At 38.4% G+C, this 21,757-nt stretch overlaps 1 protein-coding gene across 6 annotated transcripts in view; it reads left to right on the top strand.

Moving 5' to 3' along the window:
* TASP1 (taspase 1) overlaps nt 1-21,757 on the top strand; it is a 238,736-nt gene that overhangs the window by 143,715 nt on the left and 73,264 nt on the right. For all 6 annotated transcript variants that reach the window (XR_011472108.1, XM_070419896.1, XM_070419898.1 and 3 more), the window contains one exon: nt 12,305-12,415. Coding sequence is in view for 5 of the 6 variants with exons in the window: in XM_070419896.1 (XP_070275997.1) it covers nt 12,305-12,415 (111 nt within the window). In the remaining variant the exon portion in view is untranslated. The remainder of the gene's footprint in view (nt 1-12,304; nt 12,416-21,757) is intronic.

Below are 21,757 nucleotides of genomic sequence, written 5' to 3' on the forward strand. Positions count from 1 at the left end.
ATAAAATATCTTCTTTTATTTCTAGATAATGCTCTTTGTTTTGATATTTACTTTGTTTAGCATTAATATAATTACATCAGCTTTCTTATGCTTAGTGCTGGTCAAATTCTCCACTCATTTGACTTTTGGCCTACCTTGCCATTATATTTAAAGTCTGTTTCTTATAAACAAACTGGGATTTTTAAAAAATCCACATTGATAATCTGATCCTTTTAAAATGGAGTATTTAGTTCATTTATTTTTAATGTAATTATTGACATATAATTGTATTAAATCTGCCATTGTGCTTTTTGTTTTCTATTTGTTCTTCCTTTGTTCCTCTGTTCTTTTCCTGTTTTCCTTTGGGTTGAGGTTTTTTGTTTGTTTGTTTGTTTTTTTTAGTATTTTAATTTTTTCCTCTATTAATATTTTGTCATACTTCTGTGTATTATGTTTTTTGGGTTGCTCTAGAGATTACAGTGTGCACCATTAATTTACCTAGTTTATTTTAAAGTAATAATATATCACTTTATAAACAATGTAAGATCCTTTTGACAGTGTAAATCCATTATTTCTTTCTCACCCTTTGAGCTCTTGGCATATATTTTAAAGTCCATGTTATATTATAGATCCCACAATACATCATCATTGTTGTTTTTGCTTTAATGAGTTAATTATCTTTTAAAGAAACACACACACACACACAAGTGCACACACTTAATGGCTGTTACAATTTTTAAAAATTTTTTTACATAACCAGTTCTTCTTTCTAGTACTCTTTACTCCTACTACCAGGCTTCTTCTGGTATTGTGTTCCTTTAGCCTAAAGAATGCCCTTTGTTATTTTATACTGCAGATCCGCTGGCGATGAATCTTCTCCTCCCCTTTGACTTCTCCCTTTTCTCCCCCTCTCCCTACTTTCTTTCCTTCACAGCCTGGCTGCCAGCTTACTGTGAAGTTTGCTATGTGGGTGTTAGCCCCCAACCTCATCTCTCTCCACCTCTAAGATCTTCCTCCATCTTGCTGCTCTGCCCTCATGTTTTGAAGGACTGCTGCAGTGCACTTAGGAAAGACCCATGTGCTTGTGAGGAATTTCTCTTAGCTCTTCTGCCTGTCTCCCCTTGTCTGGCGGCTACTGCCTTGCACTGGGTGACAGCTCTGTGCACCCACGTTGGTGGGGGAGGCTCTCTTTTGGCTTTCTTTTCTGTTCCCAGCCTTCAACATGCTGCTGCTTTGCACTTAGGGAAAACCTGTGTGGTTGACAGTGTGGATATTGTTAACTCCAGGTCTTTGGAGCTCTCGGTGAAGACCTACAGGGAAAGAGTCAGTGTGTGGAATCATATTTTCTCTGTTAATGGTGCTTCTCTGGATTAGAATTCCTAATGCTAGCCCATATGTGGTCATTTAAAGTTGGTTAGAGTTCAACTAGTGTCTCCTTAGCCTCATCTGTAGCATTTCTCTTTTTCTCACTGCTTCCTGGAGAATAAACGTGCCATTGGCCTCTTCTCTCATGGGAAAAGCCTGTCCCTTTTGGAAATTTAGTTCATTGAAATATCTTTGCATCGTCACCTCTCTGAGTTTTGAAAAAAAATCAATGTTGTAGCTTATCTGGCTTGCTGCTGCTGTTAGGGTGGGTGTGATGGACTTTTGCAAATTTCTCTATCCTACACTAGGAGTGGAAATCCAAGGGATCAGTTTTGGTGGCTTGAAAGACACATTGAAGAGTTTGGAACCATTATTGTTTTTGCTGGTAATATGTTTTCATCTTTTGTCAATGAAAGCCCCTGTAAGTTGGCTTCTGTGATCCTTGACGTGGCTATCTTTGATAGTGTCTTTGTTTCAAGGTAGAACAAGATGTCTCAGACTCCTCTTGGATACTTCTTTAGCCAGACCCAGAACCAGCCATTTCTCTAATTTCTTTTTAACCGATAATGGTATGGTTCTAACATGTAATACTAGTATATGTGCTGCTGAAGTGAGCACCATGATAATCTAATTTCATTATTTTCACTGAAACTTTCATGTTAGCCTCTAGGTAATGATAGTGTCACTGTTGCCTTTGTCACATAGAATTCATGGTAAGTATTTTTATTGGAAATCAAAATGAAAATTTAGCCTACTGGTTTATAACCATATGCTTATAGATTTTTAAATAAAATAATAGCTGTGTGGGTTGTTAATTTGGGGTTTGTGGGTCCAGTGGAATCTACACATGGATTTTCTGTAAATTTCTTGAACCATTTAATTTTAGGCAAAGATATAACTTTCTTTCTCTTGACCTAGGACAGTGATGGCGAACCTGTGACCCGCGTGTCAGAGGTGACACGCCAACTCATTTTTCGGTTGATTTTTCTTTGTTAAATGGCATTTAAATATATAAAATAAATATCAAAAATAGAAGTCTTCGTTTTAATATGGTTGCAAATATCAAAAAATTTCTATATGTGACACGGCACCAGAGTTAAGTTAGGGTTTTTCAAAATGCTGACACGCTGAGCTCATAAGGTTCGCCATCACTGACCTAGGAGAAATTAGGAAGCGTGATCTTAGTAACTTTGAGTAAAATTGTAAATAAATTTCTTGGCTAAAATAAAAGGTTTAAAAAGTAATATAAGTGATTGTATTTCGTTCTCTTGCTAGCATTATTTCTTAATATAATGTCAAATGAAAAATGCTAAATTTTATATTGCCTATTTGCATTTTGCTACACTGTCTCATTTGAAGTGGCTTACCTGTTTTGCTTTTCCATTTTATCTGCTTATATGATAGTTCTACTAGTTGTGGTAAGATAGCTTGGGGCTATTTCTTCATTGTTTTTTCTTAAATTCTACTCTGATCTAGATAAATGAATATGATTACTATCCCCCCCTCCCCCTTCAGAACTCTTGTGTCTTTCTTCACTCTCAGAACCACCCATGACACTGTGTTGAATAGAGAAAGGAATAAGCAGTGACTGGTGAGCAGATTTAAAGCTTTTCCCCATCATGCTTCACGAAACCTCTAAATACTGAGTGTTCTTTTTAAACTCTTTGAGTACAGCTTTAAAACTGATGAAATGATTTATATTGTCTCTCCTTTGTGCAGAGGAATTTATTGAGAAATAACATCAACTCAGACTTCCTTTGTCAGTTTTTAAAGAGGCCCTGGATATTTGGATCACCCCTATAAATCACTTCTAACTTTTGTCATTAAAAAGTTATTAATTAATGTTTAATATGGCTTGCTTAGTAGTTATAGGTTAAATTTCTGGTATAGCATAACTGTTTTGCTTATGTCCTTTCTGCTTGTGGGCTTTATACTACCTATATAATCACTATGTATACTGAGATATCTATTTACATTACATTACATCTACATTATTATTGATGTTTATAACTTCATCCTGGCTTTTTTTTTTTTAACCTCCACCCAAGGATATGTTTTTTTACTTAGAGAAAGAAAGGGGGGGAGGGAGAGACAGAGATAGAGAGAGAGAGAGAGAGAGAGAGAGAGAGAGCGGGCTGAGAGACACATCAGCTGGTTGCCTCCTGTATATGCCCCGACCAGGTTTCTAGCCCCCAATCCAGGTGTGTGCCCTGACCAGGAATTGAACCTACAACTTTTTTTTTTTTTCTTTTTGCATGGAATGATGCTCCAACCAACTGAACCACTCAGCCAGGGCTATCTTGTTTTTTTAATTTTTTGTTTGTTTTTTACTCATAAAATGCATATTGTGGCCTCACTGCAAAATGAAATCTCTAATTTAAAATTCCTTTGAGACCTGCTTAGTGACTGTTTCTAAGATGTTATAGTTAAACTAGAGGCCCGGTGCACCAGTGGAGTCCCTTGGCCTGGCCTGTGGGATTGGGCCGAAACCAGCTCTCTGACATTCCCCGAGGGGCCCCGGATTGCAAGAGGGCACAGGCCAGGCCTAGGGACCCCACCGGTCCACAACTGGGGCAGGGGAGGGATGTGGGAGGTTGGCCAGCCGGGGAGGGACCACAGGAGGGCTCCATGCCCAGCCCGTCTCGCTCAGTCCCAATCGGCAGGACCCCAGCAGCAAGCTAACCTACCGGTTGGAGCGTCTGCCCCCTGGTGGTCAGTGCACGTCATAGTGACTGGTCAACTGTCTGCCCCCTGGTGGTCAGTGCACGTCATAGCAAGCGGTTGAGCAACCTTAGCATATCATTAGCATATTATGCTTTGATTGGTTGAACAGACAACTGGACACAGCATATTAGGCTTTTATTATATAGGATATGGGGGCTATCTACAGTCCCAAATATTGATATTAGAATTCAATGTACCACTTATTTGCAGGCAATTATTATTTTGATCTTGTCCATGGATTCAGGTTTTAGAGGCTTTTGAGTTTTCTTTGTCTGTATCTTCTTTATTTGTATATTGACATTAGCCTGATTTCTGCAGTGGTGGACATCATGGAGCAAACATGTTACTTGGAGGTACAAGACTTGGATCTTAGAATCTTAGCTCTTCCAATTCACTTTTCTTACCTGTCAAATCAGGATGAGGATGCTTTCATACATGTTAATCGTAATGCCTTAATGATATGATATTTGTGAAAGCCCCGGATATATAGTAGTTGATCAATTAAAGGTGACTCAGTGAGTCAATGATCTTTTCTCTTTCCCCTTAAAAAATAAAGTTCTCTGTAGTTGAAAGTAATCTAAATATATTATTCCATTAATTATTAGCTTTTAAAAAGGGATTTCTCATAAGTGTTCTGTCCATTGCAAGTCTCTTAACTAAATTTTAACCAAAATGTTATTGAAGTTCTAAAAAGTATTTTCAGTTATGAATTTAAAGCCATTTAAGCTGTTATTTATTTTTCCTAGTGAGGAATTTAAAGCCATTTAAACTAAGTAGTTTATTTTTTCCAGTGAGGAAACAGAGGCACACAGATCTTAGGTGACTCATTTTTGGTCCACTGGAGATGGTTCCCTTATCTGTGGTTGCTCTCTCCAATGGAACAGGAATCCAGGTAGAGGTTCGAGAGCATCGACTGGCTATTACACAGTGCTGCTTCTCTCATGGCCACTGCCCTAATGAAGTTCTCAAGTATAGATAAGTCTAATGCTCATAGATGTAGTATGCATCCCAGACAAATGCAATGGTAGTGATAGAATTTTATGGCTCCATCATAGCTAACAACACCACTTATACTGTGGGTGGTTGCCTCTGATTTTTTTTTTTTTTTTCATGCTGGGACCATTTGTCCCTGGTGTCCTAATTAGAATGTTATAATTTAGCTAACTAAATTGAGCAGAAAGCAAGATTCTCTTTCATCATCTGTATTTACACTCAAAGTGAATATTGAATCAATTCCTACATTGAGATGTGACTTTGACAAAAGGCAAGAGAAAGGACTGGCTCAAGCTTTGGGAGGGGACAACTCTGTGTTGTTACTTCTTGTTCAGATAGTTGAATCTTGTGATTTAGTTATAACTTCGCAATAAAATTGATAACAATAATAACTAATAAATATCAAGCATTTAGTATATGTAGAATATGCCTACCACTGTGTTCTAGAGGAGATATTTTCCTATGTTTAGTTGTAACTGTTCTAATATATTTGTCCACATTATAAATAATTATGAAATGCTAAGTTTGCAAGAGAGGAATTCTCTAGGAGATAATTGTAAAATTGGTTTTTCTTTCGTCTATATATTATTTAACAAAAAATTGGAAAGGCCTGAGTTGTTTTTGATAGATTACTATAAATATCCAAAGGGGTTGTGGATTAGAGAGAACTGAATATTGGGGAAACACTAAATGTGTGTTGGCAACTATAACCTTTGGACCTGACCAGATTAAACATCTTCACTACTTATTCCACCTCTTTATAAGGCTCCTTATGTTTTCTCCTTGTATATAATAGGTTCCAGGTGTGATAACCATGGGGACACTGTGAGCACTGAAATCATGTGCGCTCCATCACTTTTCAGGCAGCCCTTTCTTTAATTTCACAAGACAGGCTTGAAAACCAGAAGTAACCCAACTCCAAAATTGGCAGTAAGTCCTCCGACAGGGAAAAGGTGACGTACTGTGTCATAAATTCCTTTGTTGAAAAAGAGATGTTGCAATACTGGAAACTGAAGTACCAAATGTTTCCTTTTAAATTTGGAAAGGCCTTTCTTCATTACTTATCTGTCCCCGTGGACTTCTAACAGGGGATGTGTTGAAAGATTTTTCAGATGCCCACTAGCCGCAGCGAGAGTGAATGGCAGCATTTATAAGATGACATAAATACTTCAAAATCATCAGTGATCCTTGGAGATGTGTGGTGTGCCAGTGGTGCTGAATGTGAGCTTTTGTTGCTGCTGATCCTGTGTTCTTGTTGTACGCAGGCTGCCTGGGAATGTGGGTTATGTCTCTCCTGTGAGTGCAACTTCGCTTTGCCCCTCTGGGGGCTCTTTGTATCAGAACTGAGGTTAGTGTGGTTTAGAAGAAATAAAATCTCCCAAAGGAGGGAAAGATCTGGGAGTTTAGGAGTTGTACTTAAAAATCCTAATCTCATTTTCTCGTGTATAATAGGTTCCAGGTTTGATTACCATGGGGACACCGTGAAGACTGAACTCATGTGTGTTCATGGAGGAATTATATCAAAATCCTCTATCATTTAAATACTACCTTAAAACCCTACATGTAGACACTACATTAAAAACTTGATATTAGGGGCCTTTTAATTTCCATTTTGTAATCATTTGGCTCATAGCACCACTGCTGCCACCACAAAATGAGACAAAAATAAAAGATTAAAATTTATCTTGAAATGCAATGAAACGCTATGTTTAATGTCAGCCAAGAGTTGGTACATTTTCGTGTTTCTCTATCCTCATTGCAAACACTTTTTAGTTTGTTAGTTACCTTTTGGGACTAAAACATGATTTGACGATATGATTTTATTGGGCTGTTACATTACCTACTTTTCATTATCTTAATTTGAAGGATACATTTGTTACTAGAGCTGAAATAGAAATACTGAGTGTATGATTAAGGTCAGATGGAATATAACATTTGTAACATTAGTTCACGTTCACTCTTACCAACTCATGACCTCAGATATGGGGAAGTGACATGTGTTGACCAAACCCCATCATGGGAGACCTCCCTTTCTCGTTGCTGTCTTGCCTGAAGAGAAAGTATTGTGAATATAGAAGTGTAACATTGAAGTCAGATAACAAACCTATTGGGGAAAAAATAGATTTTTATTATAGAAGTTGGTTAAAAAACTGGAAATTTTGTGCATCGTCTCTTCAAATATTAGTGCCTCCTTCCCATCCTTTCTCTTCTCTCTTTCAGGATGCCTGTTAATGTGCTGGATATTCTCATTTTATACTCTAGGTTTCTTAACTCCTCACTTTCATTCAGCCTATCATTCTAGGCTGCTTTTTAGTTTTCCACTGATATATCTTGTTCTCTTGCTTGAATTGCATTTACTCTTGTTACATGCATTGTTTTAAACATTTTTTTTAATTTGAAAAGTTTTATTTAGTTCATTGAAAAAAACTGTATACTACTCTCTTGATTCCTGCTCCCAGATTGCTCTGTTCTTTAAAATTATGATCTCCTTTCTTTTTCTTATCTTTGTGCTACAGATCGTTCTACTACAAGAATGGTCAAACTGTGATCTGTGGGTCAAATTAGGCCCATGGCCTATGCTTGTACAACTCCTGAATTAAGAATGATTTTTAAACTTTCAAAAGGTTCTTACAAAAATAAAAGAAGCAGAATACTTGACCGAGATCCAATGTAGTCTGCAAAGCCTAAAATAGTTACTTTATCTTTTTATTTTATTTTACAGAAACAGTTTGCCAACCAGTGTTCTATTATCACTACTTCTTGGTTTGATCATTCTGATTTTTGCATCTGTACATTCTACCTTCTGAGTGTGTGTGTGTGTGTTTGTATATATGTGTTTATGGTTTGTAATTTTTTATTATGTGTTTGTCTTTAGTGTGGATCATGATAGGTTAATGATCTCCACAAGAGAGGAAGTTTATTACAATTCTGAAGTCTTTGGATGTGGCACATACCAGGGTCTCAGCAACAGGTAGCACACTGGGAGAGAGTCTGCTGAGACTGGGACAACAATTGAGGTTAACAGGTCACCTGGCCCTGGAGACTGGCTCTGGGAATGTCCAGGGTTCCTGCTGAGTCCTGGGTTACCATCTGAATCCCTAAGGTTGGCATGTAGGCTACATAGACAGGGCTCTGGCATCTGGATTGGTCACAGTGACAGTTGAGTGAGTACTCAGTAGCCAAGCAGGGGAGATCTGGAAATACGCAGCAGCACCCCTGCCAGCTGCTGTGTATTCTGGACCAAGTAGGTGCTCGGTAACAATCTGGTGAATGAATGGGTGGAGGAAGTGAAAATCAGGTCCACATTTTGGGTACTGGTAAGTACCAGGCAGGTATCTGCTATGAACTTTGCCCTAGGCTGCTAACCAGATAGGAAGAATCTGGGGAGATACCTCTAGTAGTTGTTTTGTTGATTTCCCCTGCAGCTTTCTACATAAACAATTATATTATCTGCAAGTCGGAGCAGTTTTACTTCTTCCTTTCTGATCTTTAAGCCTTTTATTTCTTTTTCTTGCCCACTGTGATGGCTGGAACCTCTAGTGTATTGTTGAATAGCAGTGATAAAAGCAGACATCATTGCCTTGTTCCTGATCTTCGGGAGAAACAATTCAACCTTTCACAATTGAGTTTGATGTTAACTGTAGCTTTTTCTTGATTCCCTGTATTTCTGCAAAGTGATCATTGAATTTGGAGGTTTCATCAGATTTAGTAATATTTTCAGTGTGTGTGTGGTGGGGGGGACACACCGTAAACGTGTAATTTTGTCAAGAGATATGTATTCTCTGGTTCTATCTTTTTGTGATATTAGCAGCCAGTTATGACTGTTGCATTAAATATTATAAATGGTAATATTTTAATTCTGTTAATTTCTTCTTTATTTATTAGCTGGGATAATTCTATGGAGAAAATTTTTCTTTATAAACTATTTGGTTACCCTGCTGTATAGTTCCTATAAGAGCTACGGAGAAATTCATTTTGGGTTTTTACTTAGCAGTTTTCAGAAGAGTAAGTTGGTTCCATATCATATTATCCTCTAAAAGTAACTAAGGCTTTTTTTTTATCCTCACCTGAGGATATATTTTTCATTGATTCTAGAGAGAGAGGAAGGGAGAGGGAGAAAGAGAGAGAAAAACAGCAATTGGTTGTCTCCTCTATGCTCCCTGACTAGGGATTGATCCCGCAATCTGGGTATGTGCCCTAACCAAGCATCCAACCCATGACCCTTCAGTGCACAGGATGATGCTCCAACCAACTGAGCCACCTGGCCAGGCCAACAAAAGCTTTTTAAAACATAAGTTATGAATTCACTATGTGTTTCAATCCATTCAGTTGTCATTTTTATTGATGCTAAATAAATGTGTACTTTTCTAAGTTCTTTTAGAACTTGGTATTTATTTCACTTTTCTTCTAGGTTAGGTATTAGGTCCTCATTCTATATATAATCCATATTTCCTGCTGAGATCTGAGAACATAAATACACTCTTGCATGAGTTAGGACAAAAGGAGGATGTAATGAAAGGCTTATTTCTAATATCTTTGAATAAAGAATGGAACTGTTTTCCATTGAATTACACATCAGCTACATGGCATCATGTTTAAGAAGTCTTGGAATTTTGTGGGTAAAACCACAGAAGACAAATTTTTCTTTGATTGGAACCTGCAGGAGAACAAGCTTTTGGTGTCAAGGCTCTTATGTTGGAGGTGATATATGTCAGAATAGTAGTCATAATTTTAAAAGTTCCTTGGAAAGTCAATCACAGGGAAACCCTGCTTGGTATTCCTGTAGAACAACAGAGGAAAAAGTCTCTCTGACATATATTGTGTATTTTTGATGTAATGTTAACTTCATGTGGTTTAGCTGTTTGACTCGAGGTGTGTGTACATAACCTTCTGAACACTCATTTAGCTTATAATATGCCAATTTCCTAACAATTATTATTGTTCTAAAGTATAACATTTCACTGCTCAACATCAGATATGTACACAAAGGGAATTAAAATTTATGGAGTTTCATGAGCTTAGTATAGTAAATGTCAAAAATGGTTTCTATTTGCTTTATTGTCATTTTTTTCTGATTATAAAAATAATATTGCAAAAATTTAACCAAACAGGAATCACTATAATCATGCCTACAAAGTTATATATTAAATTGCATACCTAAGTCTTCCCGTAAGTGTAGATACTCACAAAGACATATTTAAATCTTGAAGGGTATTTACATTTCCACTTTACCAAAAAGTATAGGGGAATTCTTTCAGGCAAAATATCAGATGGTTTTTTAAAAAACTTAGTATTTTTTAAACAGTTTGTACTTTTGGCAATGAGCCTATATTATATGTGTATATGTAATATACACATGTGTGTTTATATGTGCATGTATGTATAGAGGGGGGAAGAGGGTGAGAGAGAGAAATGAGAAGTCTATATATGAAAATACTTCTGAAATGAAAGCACCAGCATGGTTTAACAATTACAGCTTGTATCTTTAGCGAGATTTGTTGTTAGTGCCTAATGCCTGTCATAATACATACTAGCTGAACAGAGAACTGTGTATCATATGTTTGTGTTGGTTAAGTTTCATGAATTTAAGAATTTTAAGGCATTAATTAAAAGAGGTTATTTAATTTAATAATCTTCATCCACATTTCTTTGGGATTGCTAATTACCAGCCCTCTCCATTTACCAGTGTAGTGTGTGTGCATGCACATATCTGTGTGCAAATTAATGACATGAAACAAAGTTACTGTGTCCCTATTCTATTGGAGAAACTGAGTGGATCCTGGAGATGCTTATTTTTTTGCTGTGATTGGTTTCTTTTTAAATATATTTTATTGATTTTTCACAGCGAGGAAGGGAGAGGGATAGAGAGTTAGAAACATCGATGAGAGAGAAATATCGATCAACTGCCTCCTGCACACCCCCTACTGGGTATGTGCCCGCAACCAAGGTACATGCCCTTAGCCGGAATCGAACCTGGGACCCCTCAGTCCATAGGCCGACGCTCTATCCACTGAGCCAAACCGGTTAGGGCTGCTGTGATTGTTTTTGATGACAGGGTTGAGTCATATTTTAGTCTCAGTAGATGCTTAGATCATTTGATACCCTTTCCCTGTTGTGTGAATTAATGGAGAACTTGATTTTCTAATGAACTAACAGAACACCTTTGGCAGGATTTTTTTTTTTAAGAGATGGGGACTTCTGTTCCATTGGGGAGAGGAATCATTTTGAATGGAAAAAAGTTTTTAAGAAAAACCTTGTGTATCTACCCTTCTCACTTGAATAAGAGGACCCTGTAATTTTAATAGTGAAATTGATTTCATATATAAAAAAGCATTTGAAATATCATTTACTATATTTTAAGAAAGGCTTACCTCTCCAATGTCTGTCAGAGTAGCTTTTTTTACATTTTTTATTTCTAAGAAAAAAATCAGGCTCTTTCTTTAGCAATCTTTTATTTGAACTTAACAGCCTATAAATTAAATTTCCTTTGTCTCTACTTTTATAGGCAGTTTCTACTTTTAACAGGTAGAGACTATAATCAGATTCTAGGCAGTGCCCATCACCACCATGCCTACCCTTTTTAAAGTGCGTCTGAAGGGTCAAATTCAACTCAGGGGGTTAAAACGCACTCTTTCTTTAGAACTACAGAGAGCATTCACCCTTGAAAGCTACATAAATTGCCATAAGATGAGAAAGGTGCTGTTTTATTCAGCCCACTTTACAGCTGTTGATGTGTGGTGAACATTTCAGTGAAAAGTAGGGAGGGGGATATTCAGATTGGTCCTGGCTGATTCATATTCCCCCAGGCTACCAGGTGTGTGGGGAACTAGAGGGAAATGGGAGACTAGGGTTAATGGAATGTAAACAGATAAAGAAGTTATAGAGCAGAGTTTTTTCTGTAGTTACCCAACCATGGAAATGTAACAGACCCCTAGGAGATTCCTAGGTAGAGAATCTAAATTCTTGTATTGTACAAATCATTCCTATGAAAAAGATTTTGCTGTTTTTGTGTGTGTGTTTGTTTTCTTTTGAGATTAGACAGTCATGTGTTTCTCTAGTTTCTGCCAAATCTCATTACTAAAATGACTAGATTGCTCATAGAAATCATTTCATCCATCACTGAATTATTTTCCAGCACAGCTACTTCTTAAGAAGTGCATAAGGGTGTTTTAATGCTCGTAACACAAGACAGATGCTTACTACTGCTTTTCCTCAACAATTTTTGGTTTCCTTCACTTTCTAGGATGTGGGGAGCATCTTGTACGCACCATACTGGCTAGAGAATGTTCACACGCTTTACAGGCCGAGGATGCTCACCAAGCTCTGCTGGAGACGATGCAAAACAAGTTTATCAGTAAGTATAATATCAGGAAAACGTTCCTTCTAAATATAGGTTTCTTTACTGTGCTATATGCTTCGTGAGTAGGGAACCACATTTTTATCCCTGGACCTAGGTCCAAGGCCTGGCATAGACTTAGACCCTCAATTAATGTTGGTTGTGAAAAGAATTCCATCACAGTAGCTACTACAGCATGAAATTTGTCACATAACTAATTTTATGCCCAAGCTGTGAGATATTGTTTGCATTTGAGTGATATACAATAGAATAAAATTCTACTAAAATAAAGTTCAAGGTACAACTTTCTTTAAAAGTTTTAAAATATAATTTGACTTTTAAAAAAAAAGTCAGCATTTTTATTTATTTAACTAGAGGCCCGGTGCACAAAAATTTGTGCAGGGGGCGGGGGTGGTCCCTCAGCCCAGCCTGTGCCCTCTCGCAGTCTGGGACCCCTCGGGGGATGACCACCTGCTGGCTTAGGCCTGCTCCCCGGGGGATTGGGCCTAAGATGGCAATCAGACATCTCTCTGGCAGCCTGGCAGCCCTCGGGGGATGTCCACTTGCCAGCGAGGAGCAGACCTAAGCTGCAGTCTGACATCCTTAGTGCTGCTGATGAGGCAGGAGAGGCTCCCACCACCACCGCTGTACTGGCAGCTGTCAGCCTGGCTTGTGGCTAAGCAGAGCTCCCCCTGTGGGAGTGCACTGACCACCAGGGGGCAGCTTCTGCATTGAGCGTCTGCCCCCTGGTGGTCAGTGTGTGTCATAGTGACCAGTCATTCCCGGTCTTTCTGTTGTTAGGGTCAGTTTGCATATTACCCGTTTACTATATAGGATAGAGGCCTGGTGCACGGGTGGGGGCCGGCTGGTTTGCCCTGAAGGGTGTCCCGGATCAGGGTGAGGGTCCCGCTTGGGTGCCTGGCCAGCCTGGGTGAGGGGCTGATGGCTGTTTGCAGCTGGTCACACCCCCTTCAGGGTGGAGGTCCCCACTGGGGTGCCTGGCCAGTCTGGGTGAGGGACTGAGGGCCGTTTTCAGGCTGACCGGCAACTGAAGCTCCTCTCCTTTTTTTATTTTATTTTTTATTCTGGGATTTATTTACCTTCTATAATTAAAACTTTGTTGCCGTCACTGGCGCTCCCAGCTCTGAGGCTGTGGCTGGCTGAAAGAAGGTATCTGGAGTTTGTTTAGCTTCTATAATTGAAACTTTGTTGCTTTTGGAGCTGTTGCTTTCGAAGCTTAGAGCAGGCCGCGGCAGGCGGGGAACCTTGGCTTCCTCCATCACTGGAGCAAGCAAGCCTCCTGCTCGCTTCAGCTGCGTGGCTGCCAGCCGCCATCTTTGTTGGCAGTTAATTTGCATATCTCGCTGATTAGCCAATGGGAAGCATAGCAGAGGTATGGTTAATTACCCTTTTTGTCTTTTATTAGATAGGATATATATATATATTTTTAAATTGTTGACATTATTGCAGATGTCTCCCATTATCCGCCCCCTCCATTTACTCCCTTCTGCCCAGCCTCTACCCCTCCCGCCCCACCCCCACTCCCACCCCCGCTACCCTTACCCCAGGTCTTCACCACCCCATTGCTTGTGTTCATGGGCCATGCATTTAAGTATATAAGTTTTTTGGTTTATCTCTTCTCATCCCCCCATCCCCACATTGAGATATGTCATTCTGTTTCATGCCTTCATGCTTTAGGTCTTATTTTGCTGGTCAATTCATTTTGTTCATTAGATTCAACAAATAAGTGATATCATGTGATATTCATCTTTCTCAGATTGGCTTATTTAACTTAGCATAGTAGTCTTCCAGGTCCATCCATAAATCCAGTATTTATGGGTTCAGTGCTGCCACATACAGTTGTATAGGGTTGGGTTGAAATCCTGCTTGGGCTCCATGTGGCAAGCCATATAAGGGTTAAAACTGTTTGATTTAGTCCAGTTTTCCCTTCATTTTATATTGAACTTATCACTATGCAAATATTTGTCAAACACTATAAGAAATATGAAGCATTAAATATATTAGGGTAATTAGCCGTGAACACATAAATTAGAGAAAGAGTATCACTGGATTAATAGGAAGGGTGGTGTATGTCTGCTTAGAGAATTAAGACCAAAGGGTGTACCAAGGTGTTAACTGTGTAGTGAAGGCAACACAGACAAGTAGGAATAAGTCATTCCAAAAGGACTAATGGATGATGGGCCCTTAGAGCTGGCTCCAGCAGGCTCTGGGATTAGTGGGGAAAAAGGGGGAAGAAAAGAACATGAACACAGACATGACAGTAGGATTAGACATGGTGAGGGCTAGACACCTGCATGAGTCTTACCTGAGGGAAGTGTTCCCAATGTGTGGTTGGGATGGACTGGCCAGGTAAGGCCAAGTCTCAGAGGCCTTAAAATCTCAATGTAGGCATTCACGTTTGATGTGATAGGATATGTGTTCTGAAGTTGACAAACAGTATGGTGTTTGGGGGGAGGGTTATAGAGTAGAGCTCTATAAACCAGTGGTCGGCAAACTCATTAGTCAACAGAGCCAGATATCAATAATACGATGATTGAAATTTCTTTTGAAAGCCAAATTTTTTAAACTTAAACTATATAGGTAGGTACATTGTTATTAACTTAATTAGGTACTCCTAAGCTGGCCTTTGCTAAAAATGTCCTCAATCTGAGGGGTCGACTTCAGCGAACGTACCCCCACTTCTTCTAACGCCACTTCTTCAAAATAGACTCGCCCAGGCTGAAAACCTACTTCTGCGCATGGGCCACGAAGTTTCAATCGCACTGTACGTGTGCGCCCGCACGTGGTATTTTGTGGAAGAACCACACTCAAGGGGCCAAAGAGCTGCATGTGGCTTGCGAGCCGCGGTTTACCAACCACTGCTATAGACCATCTCTACAGGAGAGAGATATTAGGGGCTGGGGATGGCCCAGGGATCGGAGAGGAAATGCTGATTTTGAGGGAGGCATCAGGAGAGAAAGAGGAAACGTTAACAGGCTTTGATTTTGACATTAGGAGGTAGTTAGCCCTCTGGGTCCATTCAATAGATAGAAATCATACATTAGGTTAATCAGGGGAAGTTTGAGATGAAGAATTGTTAACTATAATGAAAGAGTAATTATAACATATAAGGAAACTGTGTGGTGCTCTAGAGTTGAGAGAGGGTCCAAGGAAGGACATACTTGGAAGGGGCTCAGACCTTGTTTGAGAAGGTGTGGTTTGGCCACCATATATCAGAGATGTTGACTAGTTTGGCCAGGGTGGGACTGGTCTGGAGGTGCTGGGTAAACAATAGGCCACAGAGTGCAGCCGGGGATCAGGTAATGAGCAGTCGGTGGCTGGGTGTGCAGTGGACACAGAGGTCGACAGAGCACACAGGCCACAGGGTGCTTGCAGGGAGAATGCCTACTTGGTGTTTTACCCTCTGGGCCACAAGGGCTGCCTGTAGATTGTGCGGGGCCTTCACTAACGAGTCCTGGGCTGCAGCCAGTGGGAACCTCTGGTGTCCATGCTGAGAGGGCTGAGGACAGGTTATCACCAGGCTCAGGCTGCAAGGTCGCAGATGGACCGTGTATGGGTCCGTGGCTGGGGCAGACTTGACCAGATTTCTGACATCACACAGCCTCTCCTGAGCACAGGCTGGGAATTGCAGGAAGGTTGGTGCCTGTTTTAACTCTGTTTATGTTCTCTAACGCAGGTTAATGTGACTCCTTGCCTGCATGCTGCTCGTCCCCTAGTCGCTCTTTATATGGCACTTTATATTTGTCTGTCCCCTCTTCCATCTCCACTGGGTGATGACTGGATTCCAAGGAGCTTCTTTGTCATTGTGGGAGGGACTATCTGATTCACCGTCATCCTCTTCCCACTGTTGGCTTCTGCTGATATGGGACTTGCCCTCTGCCTACCTGTGAGTTACTGGCCACTGTCACTGTGGAATTCAGTATGGCATTTTCGGCTTCCTTAGTCCTGACAGCAGATGCTTGGGGTAGTGGAGTCAGGTGGTCTGCAAACTTAGAACAATCAGTGGAATTGCCAGTCGTCATGTATAGCAGGCTACTTTTTCTGCTTTACTCTTGCTGGCCTGAGAGTGGCTTGGGAATGGGCATGGGCCGTGAGTTTGACATGCTTGAGCCAGATTTGGGTCCTTGCTAAGGATTCTCTGAACTCTACTCCTTTCTCTTCTATTGGTTTGTTGCACTCTCCTTTTAAAAACTCTTCTCTTTAAAACTATTCTTTAAAACTATTCAGTTTGACTGCAGTATTTCATTTTGCCACTGGATCCCATGACATAGTGCACATTGAATCCTAAGAATTCCAGATTAAAATATACCCAAAATAATGTATTTAAAAAATGGTTTCCAGTTTTATTCTCTCTTTTTCTGATGAGTGAGGTAAAGCATCTTTTCATCTATAACTTGGCATTTTGTATGATCTGTGAATTATCTGCTCATAGCTTCTGACAGTTTACATATTGTACTGTTTAGGTGATATACTTTTAATTGACAATTAATGGTAAAATTACCTTAAATCTAAGATTCTTAAAGGTCACAGCAGAATTTTAAAATAACCCTGTCTTTTTCTGAGTGGTGGTATGTTTGATATCTGTGACCCTCTGCACGAATAAGGGATTTTTTAAAAAAAGTAATTTTACACTTATGATAAAATAATGTTGGTATGTATTTCTTCTAAAGTGCTCAGTGACTTATTAAAATAAAGATTTTTCATTTTTTTGCAATTTGAAACAAACTGCAATGATCATAAATGTAGGTTTCTTTAAAAATCTATTTTTGATAAATGAGACTTTAATGTGATAGAATGAATAGGGTACAATTGAAAGATACTTTGAAGATTGAACTCTTTTTGTTTCTACTTGCATTACCATTATGCCAAGATCCAGAGCTTTGGTTTGACTTAATATAGGAAGCATAAAAGAGAGTAACCAATTCATGCATCTTTTAAAAACCACTGTTTGTGTAACATACAAAACCCATAAAAATGGGTACTGTAAAAATAGTGCCTTAATAATACTTCATGCTAGCCAGCTGATTATAGACTGAGTGCTTAGTTAGGTAGGGAAAATAAATAGATGTCCTTTTTAGTTGTGTTTTTTAAGTGATTACACACACACACACACACACACACACACACCCTTACAATGATTCAGATGTGTCTTTTCCGATTCATGGTTATTTTTGAACGATCTTGGTTTCATGAATTACTCCTTTATCATGCAAACTGTGGCTGCACATGTGGTATGTGAACTTCAGGGTGGCATTATAGTTTCCTGCCCAGATCTCAACAAGTAATGTCACAGAACATTTTTTAGTTGCTTCTGCTCACTAATAAATATACTGGCTGATAAAATGATATCTACAAATCTCAAATGTCTTTCTTCTTCTTTTTGAATTTCTAAGCTAAGTTGTTAGTATTATAAACCTACAGTCTGTGTAACCATTGTTGAAAAATCCTATGTGGAATAAGTATATTATGATTTTTAAAAAGTGTTTTTGCACTATGTTCTTTTATTCCTTTGGGATATGTTCTTAGAATACTAGTGATATCATAGGTTTATTGTCAAATACAGAATGCCATCAACAGTTGAGGTTGAAGGGAGTCTACTCTTGTGGTTTTCTGCCAAATTGAAAAGTTATATTCAATAAATATTTTCTTTCAGTGACCAGATTTTTAGCTAATACCCCAATAATTCATGAGCATTAGCTTTCATAGGAGGAAGAAAAATACATTGTTGTTACACATTTTAACTTCTTACCTGAGATTATCAATTATGTTTCATGAATATCTTTTTATAGTTCAGAAAACTTTAAAAATATGCTGTTCTCTTCTCCAGTGCAGTTCTGGAGTTTTACAAGACTTTCTCCACATCCTTTATGCATGTTTCTCTTTTTCAAACACTGAAATCTTTTCCCTTTGCAACTATCTGGAGCTTGAGGGACTCCTAGAAGAAGTTATTTTTATTACTCATTCTTGGGCCCTGGGCTCTTATACTTTCAGAAGTTTTATCATCTTCTTATTAACAAATATTCATTGAAAGCCATGCATGTACTTTGCAGCTATAGGGTGAAGGCCAGGAGAATTAGAGAAGCAGGATTAGTGTGGATAGAAAGGAGAGTCAGGTACCAGAGAGCCTCAAAGAGAGAACCTCTGGGGCTTGGTGGTTATTTGAATGTGACAGATACAGTCAAAGAGACATAAAAAAAAAAAACTAGAGTTTTGACTCTGATGGATTTGAAATTGCATGCCAGTATGAGATTATGAGAATGTCATGTATAGAACATTGGACATGCAGAGAGAATGGCATTGATTTGGACCATTTTGGCATAGAGGTATTTGTAAGCAAGGCAGTCAGTGGGATATATAGGACTGGAGCTTGAGAGGAAAGTTGAGACTTTGGGCTTGTCCTCATACTTTATGATATCATCCACAGAATGATGATTCAACTCTGAAGGCTGAATCTGCTTGCATGACATACTGTTTAAAAGGTCTTCCCTAACCACCCGACTTAAAATTCTTACTCATTTCCCTACTCTCCTACTCTAGTTTATGTTTTGTTTTGTTTTTGTTTGTTTGTTTTGTTTTATTTTGTTATTAGCACTTCCTGATTTATTCTATACATATTTGTTTATTATTGTCTATCTCCCTTCAGCAAGGCATGACCTGTATGAGAGCAGAGATTTCACTCTTATTTCCCCATCGTTATATCCCCAGCAGCTAGAACAGTTTCTAACAATTAAAATACTTGTTGAATGAATTGAGAATAGAGCTGTAGGTGAAAACCTTAGAGCAGTGGTTCTCAACCTTGGCTGCACATTAAAATCACCTGGTAATCTTTTTAAAATCCTGATTTCTGGGCTTCATCCTCCGGAAATTCTGTTTCTTTGTTATGGTTTGGGGCCACAACATTAGTAACAAAGAAACAGAATTTCCGGAGGATGAGGCCCAGAAATCAGGATTTTAACACGATTCCCAGGTGATTCTAATGTGCAGCCAAGGTTGTGACCCACTGCCTTAGAGGATATCTGCCTCTTGGGGGGGTGGGGAAGTATCCTGTGAAGGAGATAGAAGCGAGAGACAGTGGATGCAGCCAAGGACACTGATCTGGAAACCAGAGGCAGAAGAAATTGTTTGGACATAACCAAAGGATATCCATGAGCCTAGAGATGTAAATGAATATCAAGAAAAAGCTTTTGGGTTTGGGTTTTGGAGGGTCTGAGTTCAAGCTTGTGCAGTGGCTGAATCAAAAATAACTCCTCTGAGGAGCTGGGAAAGAAGGACCAGAAATGGTGAAGATGGTCTTTGAGTCAAGGTCTTTGCTAGATGGTTTAGAGTTTGATAGATGATTGGCATCTACAACTTTGCATTTAAACTGTGTCCTAATACACAAACTTATTGAAGATAGTACTGTACTTTTCATATTTTTCTTTTTTAATTGGAGTACATCTCATAGAGGGTCACAGAGTTGCAAAATAAATCATATTTTTCTTCCCACATGACATAAGATACTTATGTAGAATCCCAGAATATTTTTAAGTGTGCAGAAGTTTTCTAAATCAGGATAAATTTAAGTGACTAAGTGGAATGGGGACAAAAGGAAACAAGAAAAAATAGATAGCCAAAGACTACAAGGATGACAGTCATTTTAGAAATAAATGTGGTTTTCTAAGGGCCTTCAAGAATGTTCTTTAGGAAGCTAATGGCAAAATGGAATACTTTTGCTTTTCTCCTTCTGGGGAGTTGTTACAGCTTTTTGGAGTGGCTTCCTTTTTTTAAAGAATAGAAGCTTAAGAAATAATGTTCTCAGAAATGTATCTTATTTAAAACAAGATGCAGAAAGCTTGTGTGGGAAGGCTAGAAGGTTTGATAATAGAAAGAGTGGTTACATTATAATCAGTAGAATTGTTGAAAGAAGTAAAAATTTGACTTATTATTATTATTATTTGGCTAGAATGAATGGTTAAAAATCACATTTATTGATCCAGGCAATCATCATTTTAAAATACATAGTTCATGTACTTATTAAATTGAGTAATACCTAAATTTGATTTTTCAGTGCATGTTGAGTGTAAGAAACAGAATCATCACAATTTCCAAGAAAACCAGAAGTTACCTTTTGTGATATGGCTGATGCATTGTTTCTAAAGGAGAACCTTGGAATAAAACTGGGTCAAGCTTATTCAGGGCAGTCTCAACCATTGTTCAGTTTTTCCTCTCGCAAATAAGGAAAAAGAAAATCTTGTTATGGTATTAAATTACTAACAGCATCGATCAGCAGCTGACTAACAAGATGGACTTATCAGCATAAATGGAAATGGGTAACCAGCCACAGAAGTGTAACTTTCTAGGGCTTTGGGCATTCACAGCTGAAGTTGGTTTTCTCCCTGTGGCTTAGGTTCCCTGTTTACACAATTAGCCTTCTCTCTGAGCCTGGAAACCCCATATATTTTGGACACTTGGAGCTTTCTAAATAGCAGAGGATGATTATGTTAACCACACATGTGTTCCTACTCAGGCATTTTGGGAAAGAAAGAAGAGACCATTTATATTAGCTTTCAAATTTTGATAACTGGAAATAAATTGGTAATATTATTTGATTGGAAAGCAAATAATAAGCACAGTACTAAAAATTTAAAAAACAAAAACAACAACTCTGTAAACAGTGTCATGTTACTTTAAAAAGAGCCATAGTTTTGTTGCTGGTCCGTTTGATTTTTAGGGACCATGGACTTGATTATAAAGGTTGGTGCCATCACAGAATTGGGAGCTCCTTAACTATTTCACAATAAGTACTTTATTTTGAATTTTATATTAAAAGATATTTATGAAATATTAGGACGTAATTAAAACCACACAAGGAATTTATCCCATACAGAAAAAAAATAAAAAAAATAAAGATCTTTGTTTCCACATTAGCAATATTTTTTTCTCCTAAGGGTACTGATTAGGTGATCAAAAAGCTTTTTGTCTGTTCCTTTAATTTGTGAGCATGTGGAGAAACCGCTAATATTAGTTACAGTAAACTTGGAGCACATAATTATAATGTTGCAAGAGGAAAGGAAAATTAAATCATATGAAGCTGAAGGCTGAGTTGTACAGTCTATTGAGTGATTAGTTTGAATAGGGTTTAAGTTACACTTCGTGGATGTGGGTAAATAAATAAATACATAATTATTATAATGCTCAGAATAGATTTTAGAATTGCTTCTATGGTTGTCAAGTTGCTTCCCCTCATTGTAACCTAATTTTCTTTTTCAGTCATCAGATATTTTAGAGTAACTGGTTTTTGAGCCTGTGAAGACCATATTTTCATGAGGGAAGAATAGAGTATATGTAAACAACTTATTC

Source organism: Myotis yumanensis, unplaced genomic scaffold (assembly GCF_028538775.1).
Source record: "Myotis yumanensis isolate MYYU_CA2020_CCGP unplaced genomic scaffold, mMyoYum1.0.hap1 SCAF_7, whole genome shotgun sequence".
Classification (NCBI taxonomy): Eukaryota; Metazoa; Chordata; class Mammalia; order Chiroptera; family Vespertilionidae; genus Myotis; species Myotis yumanensis.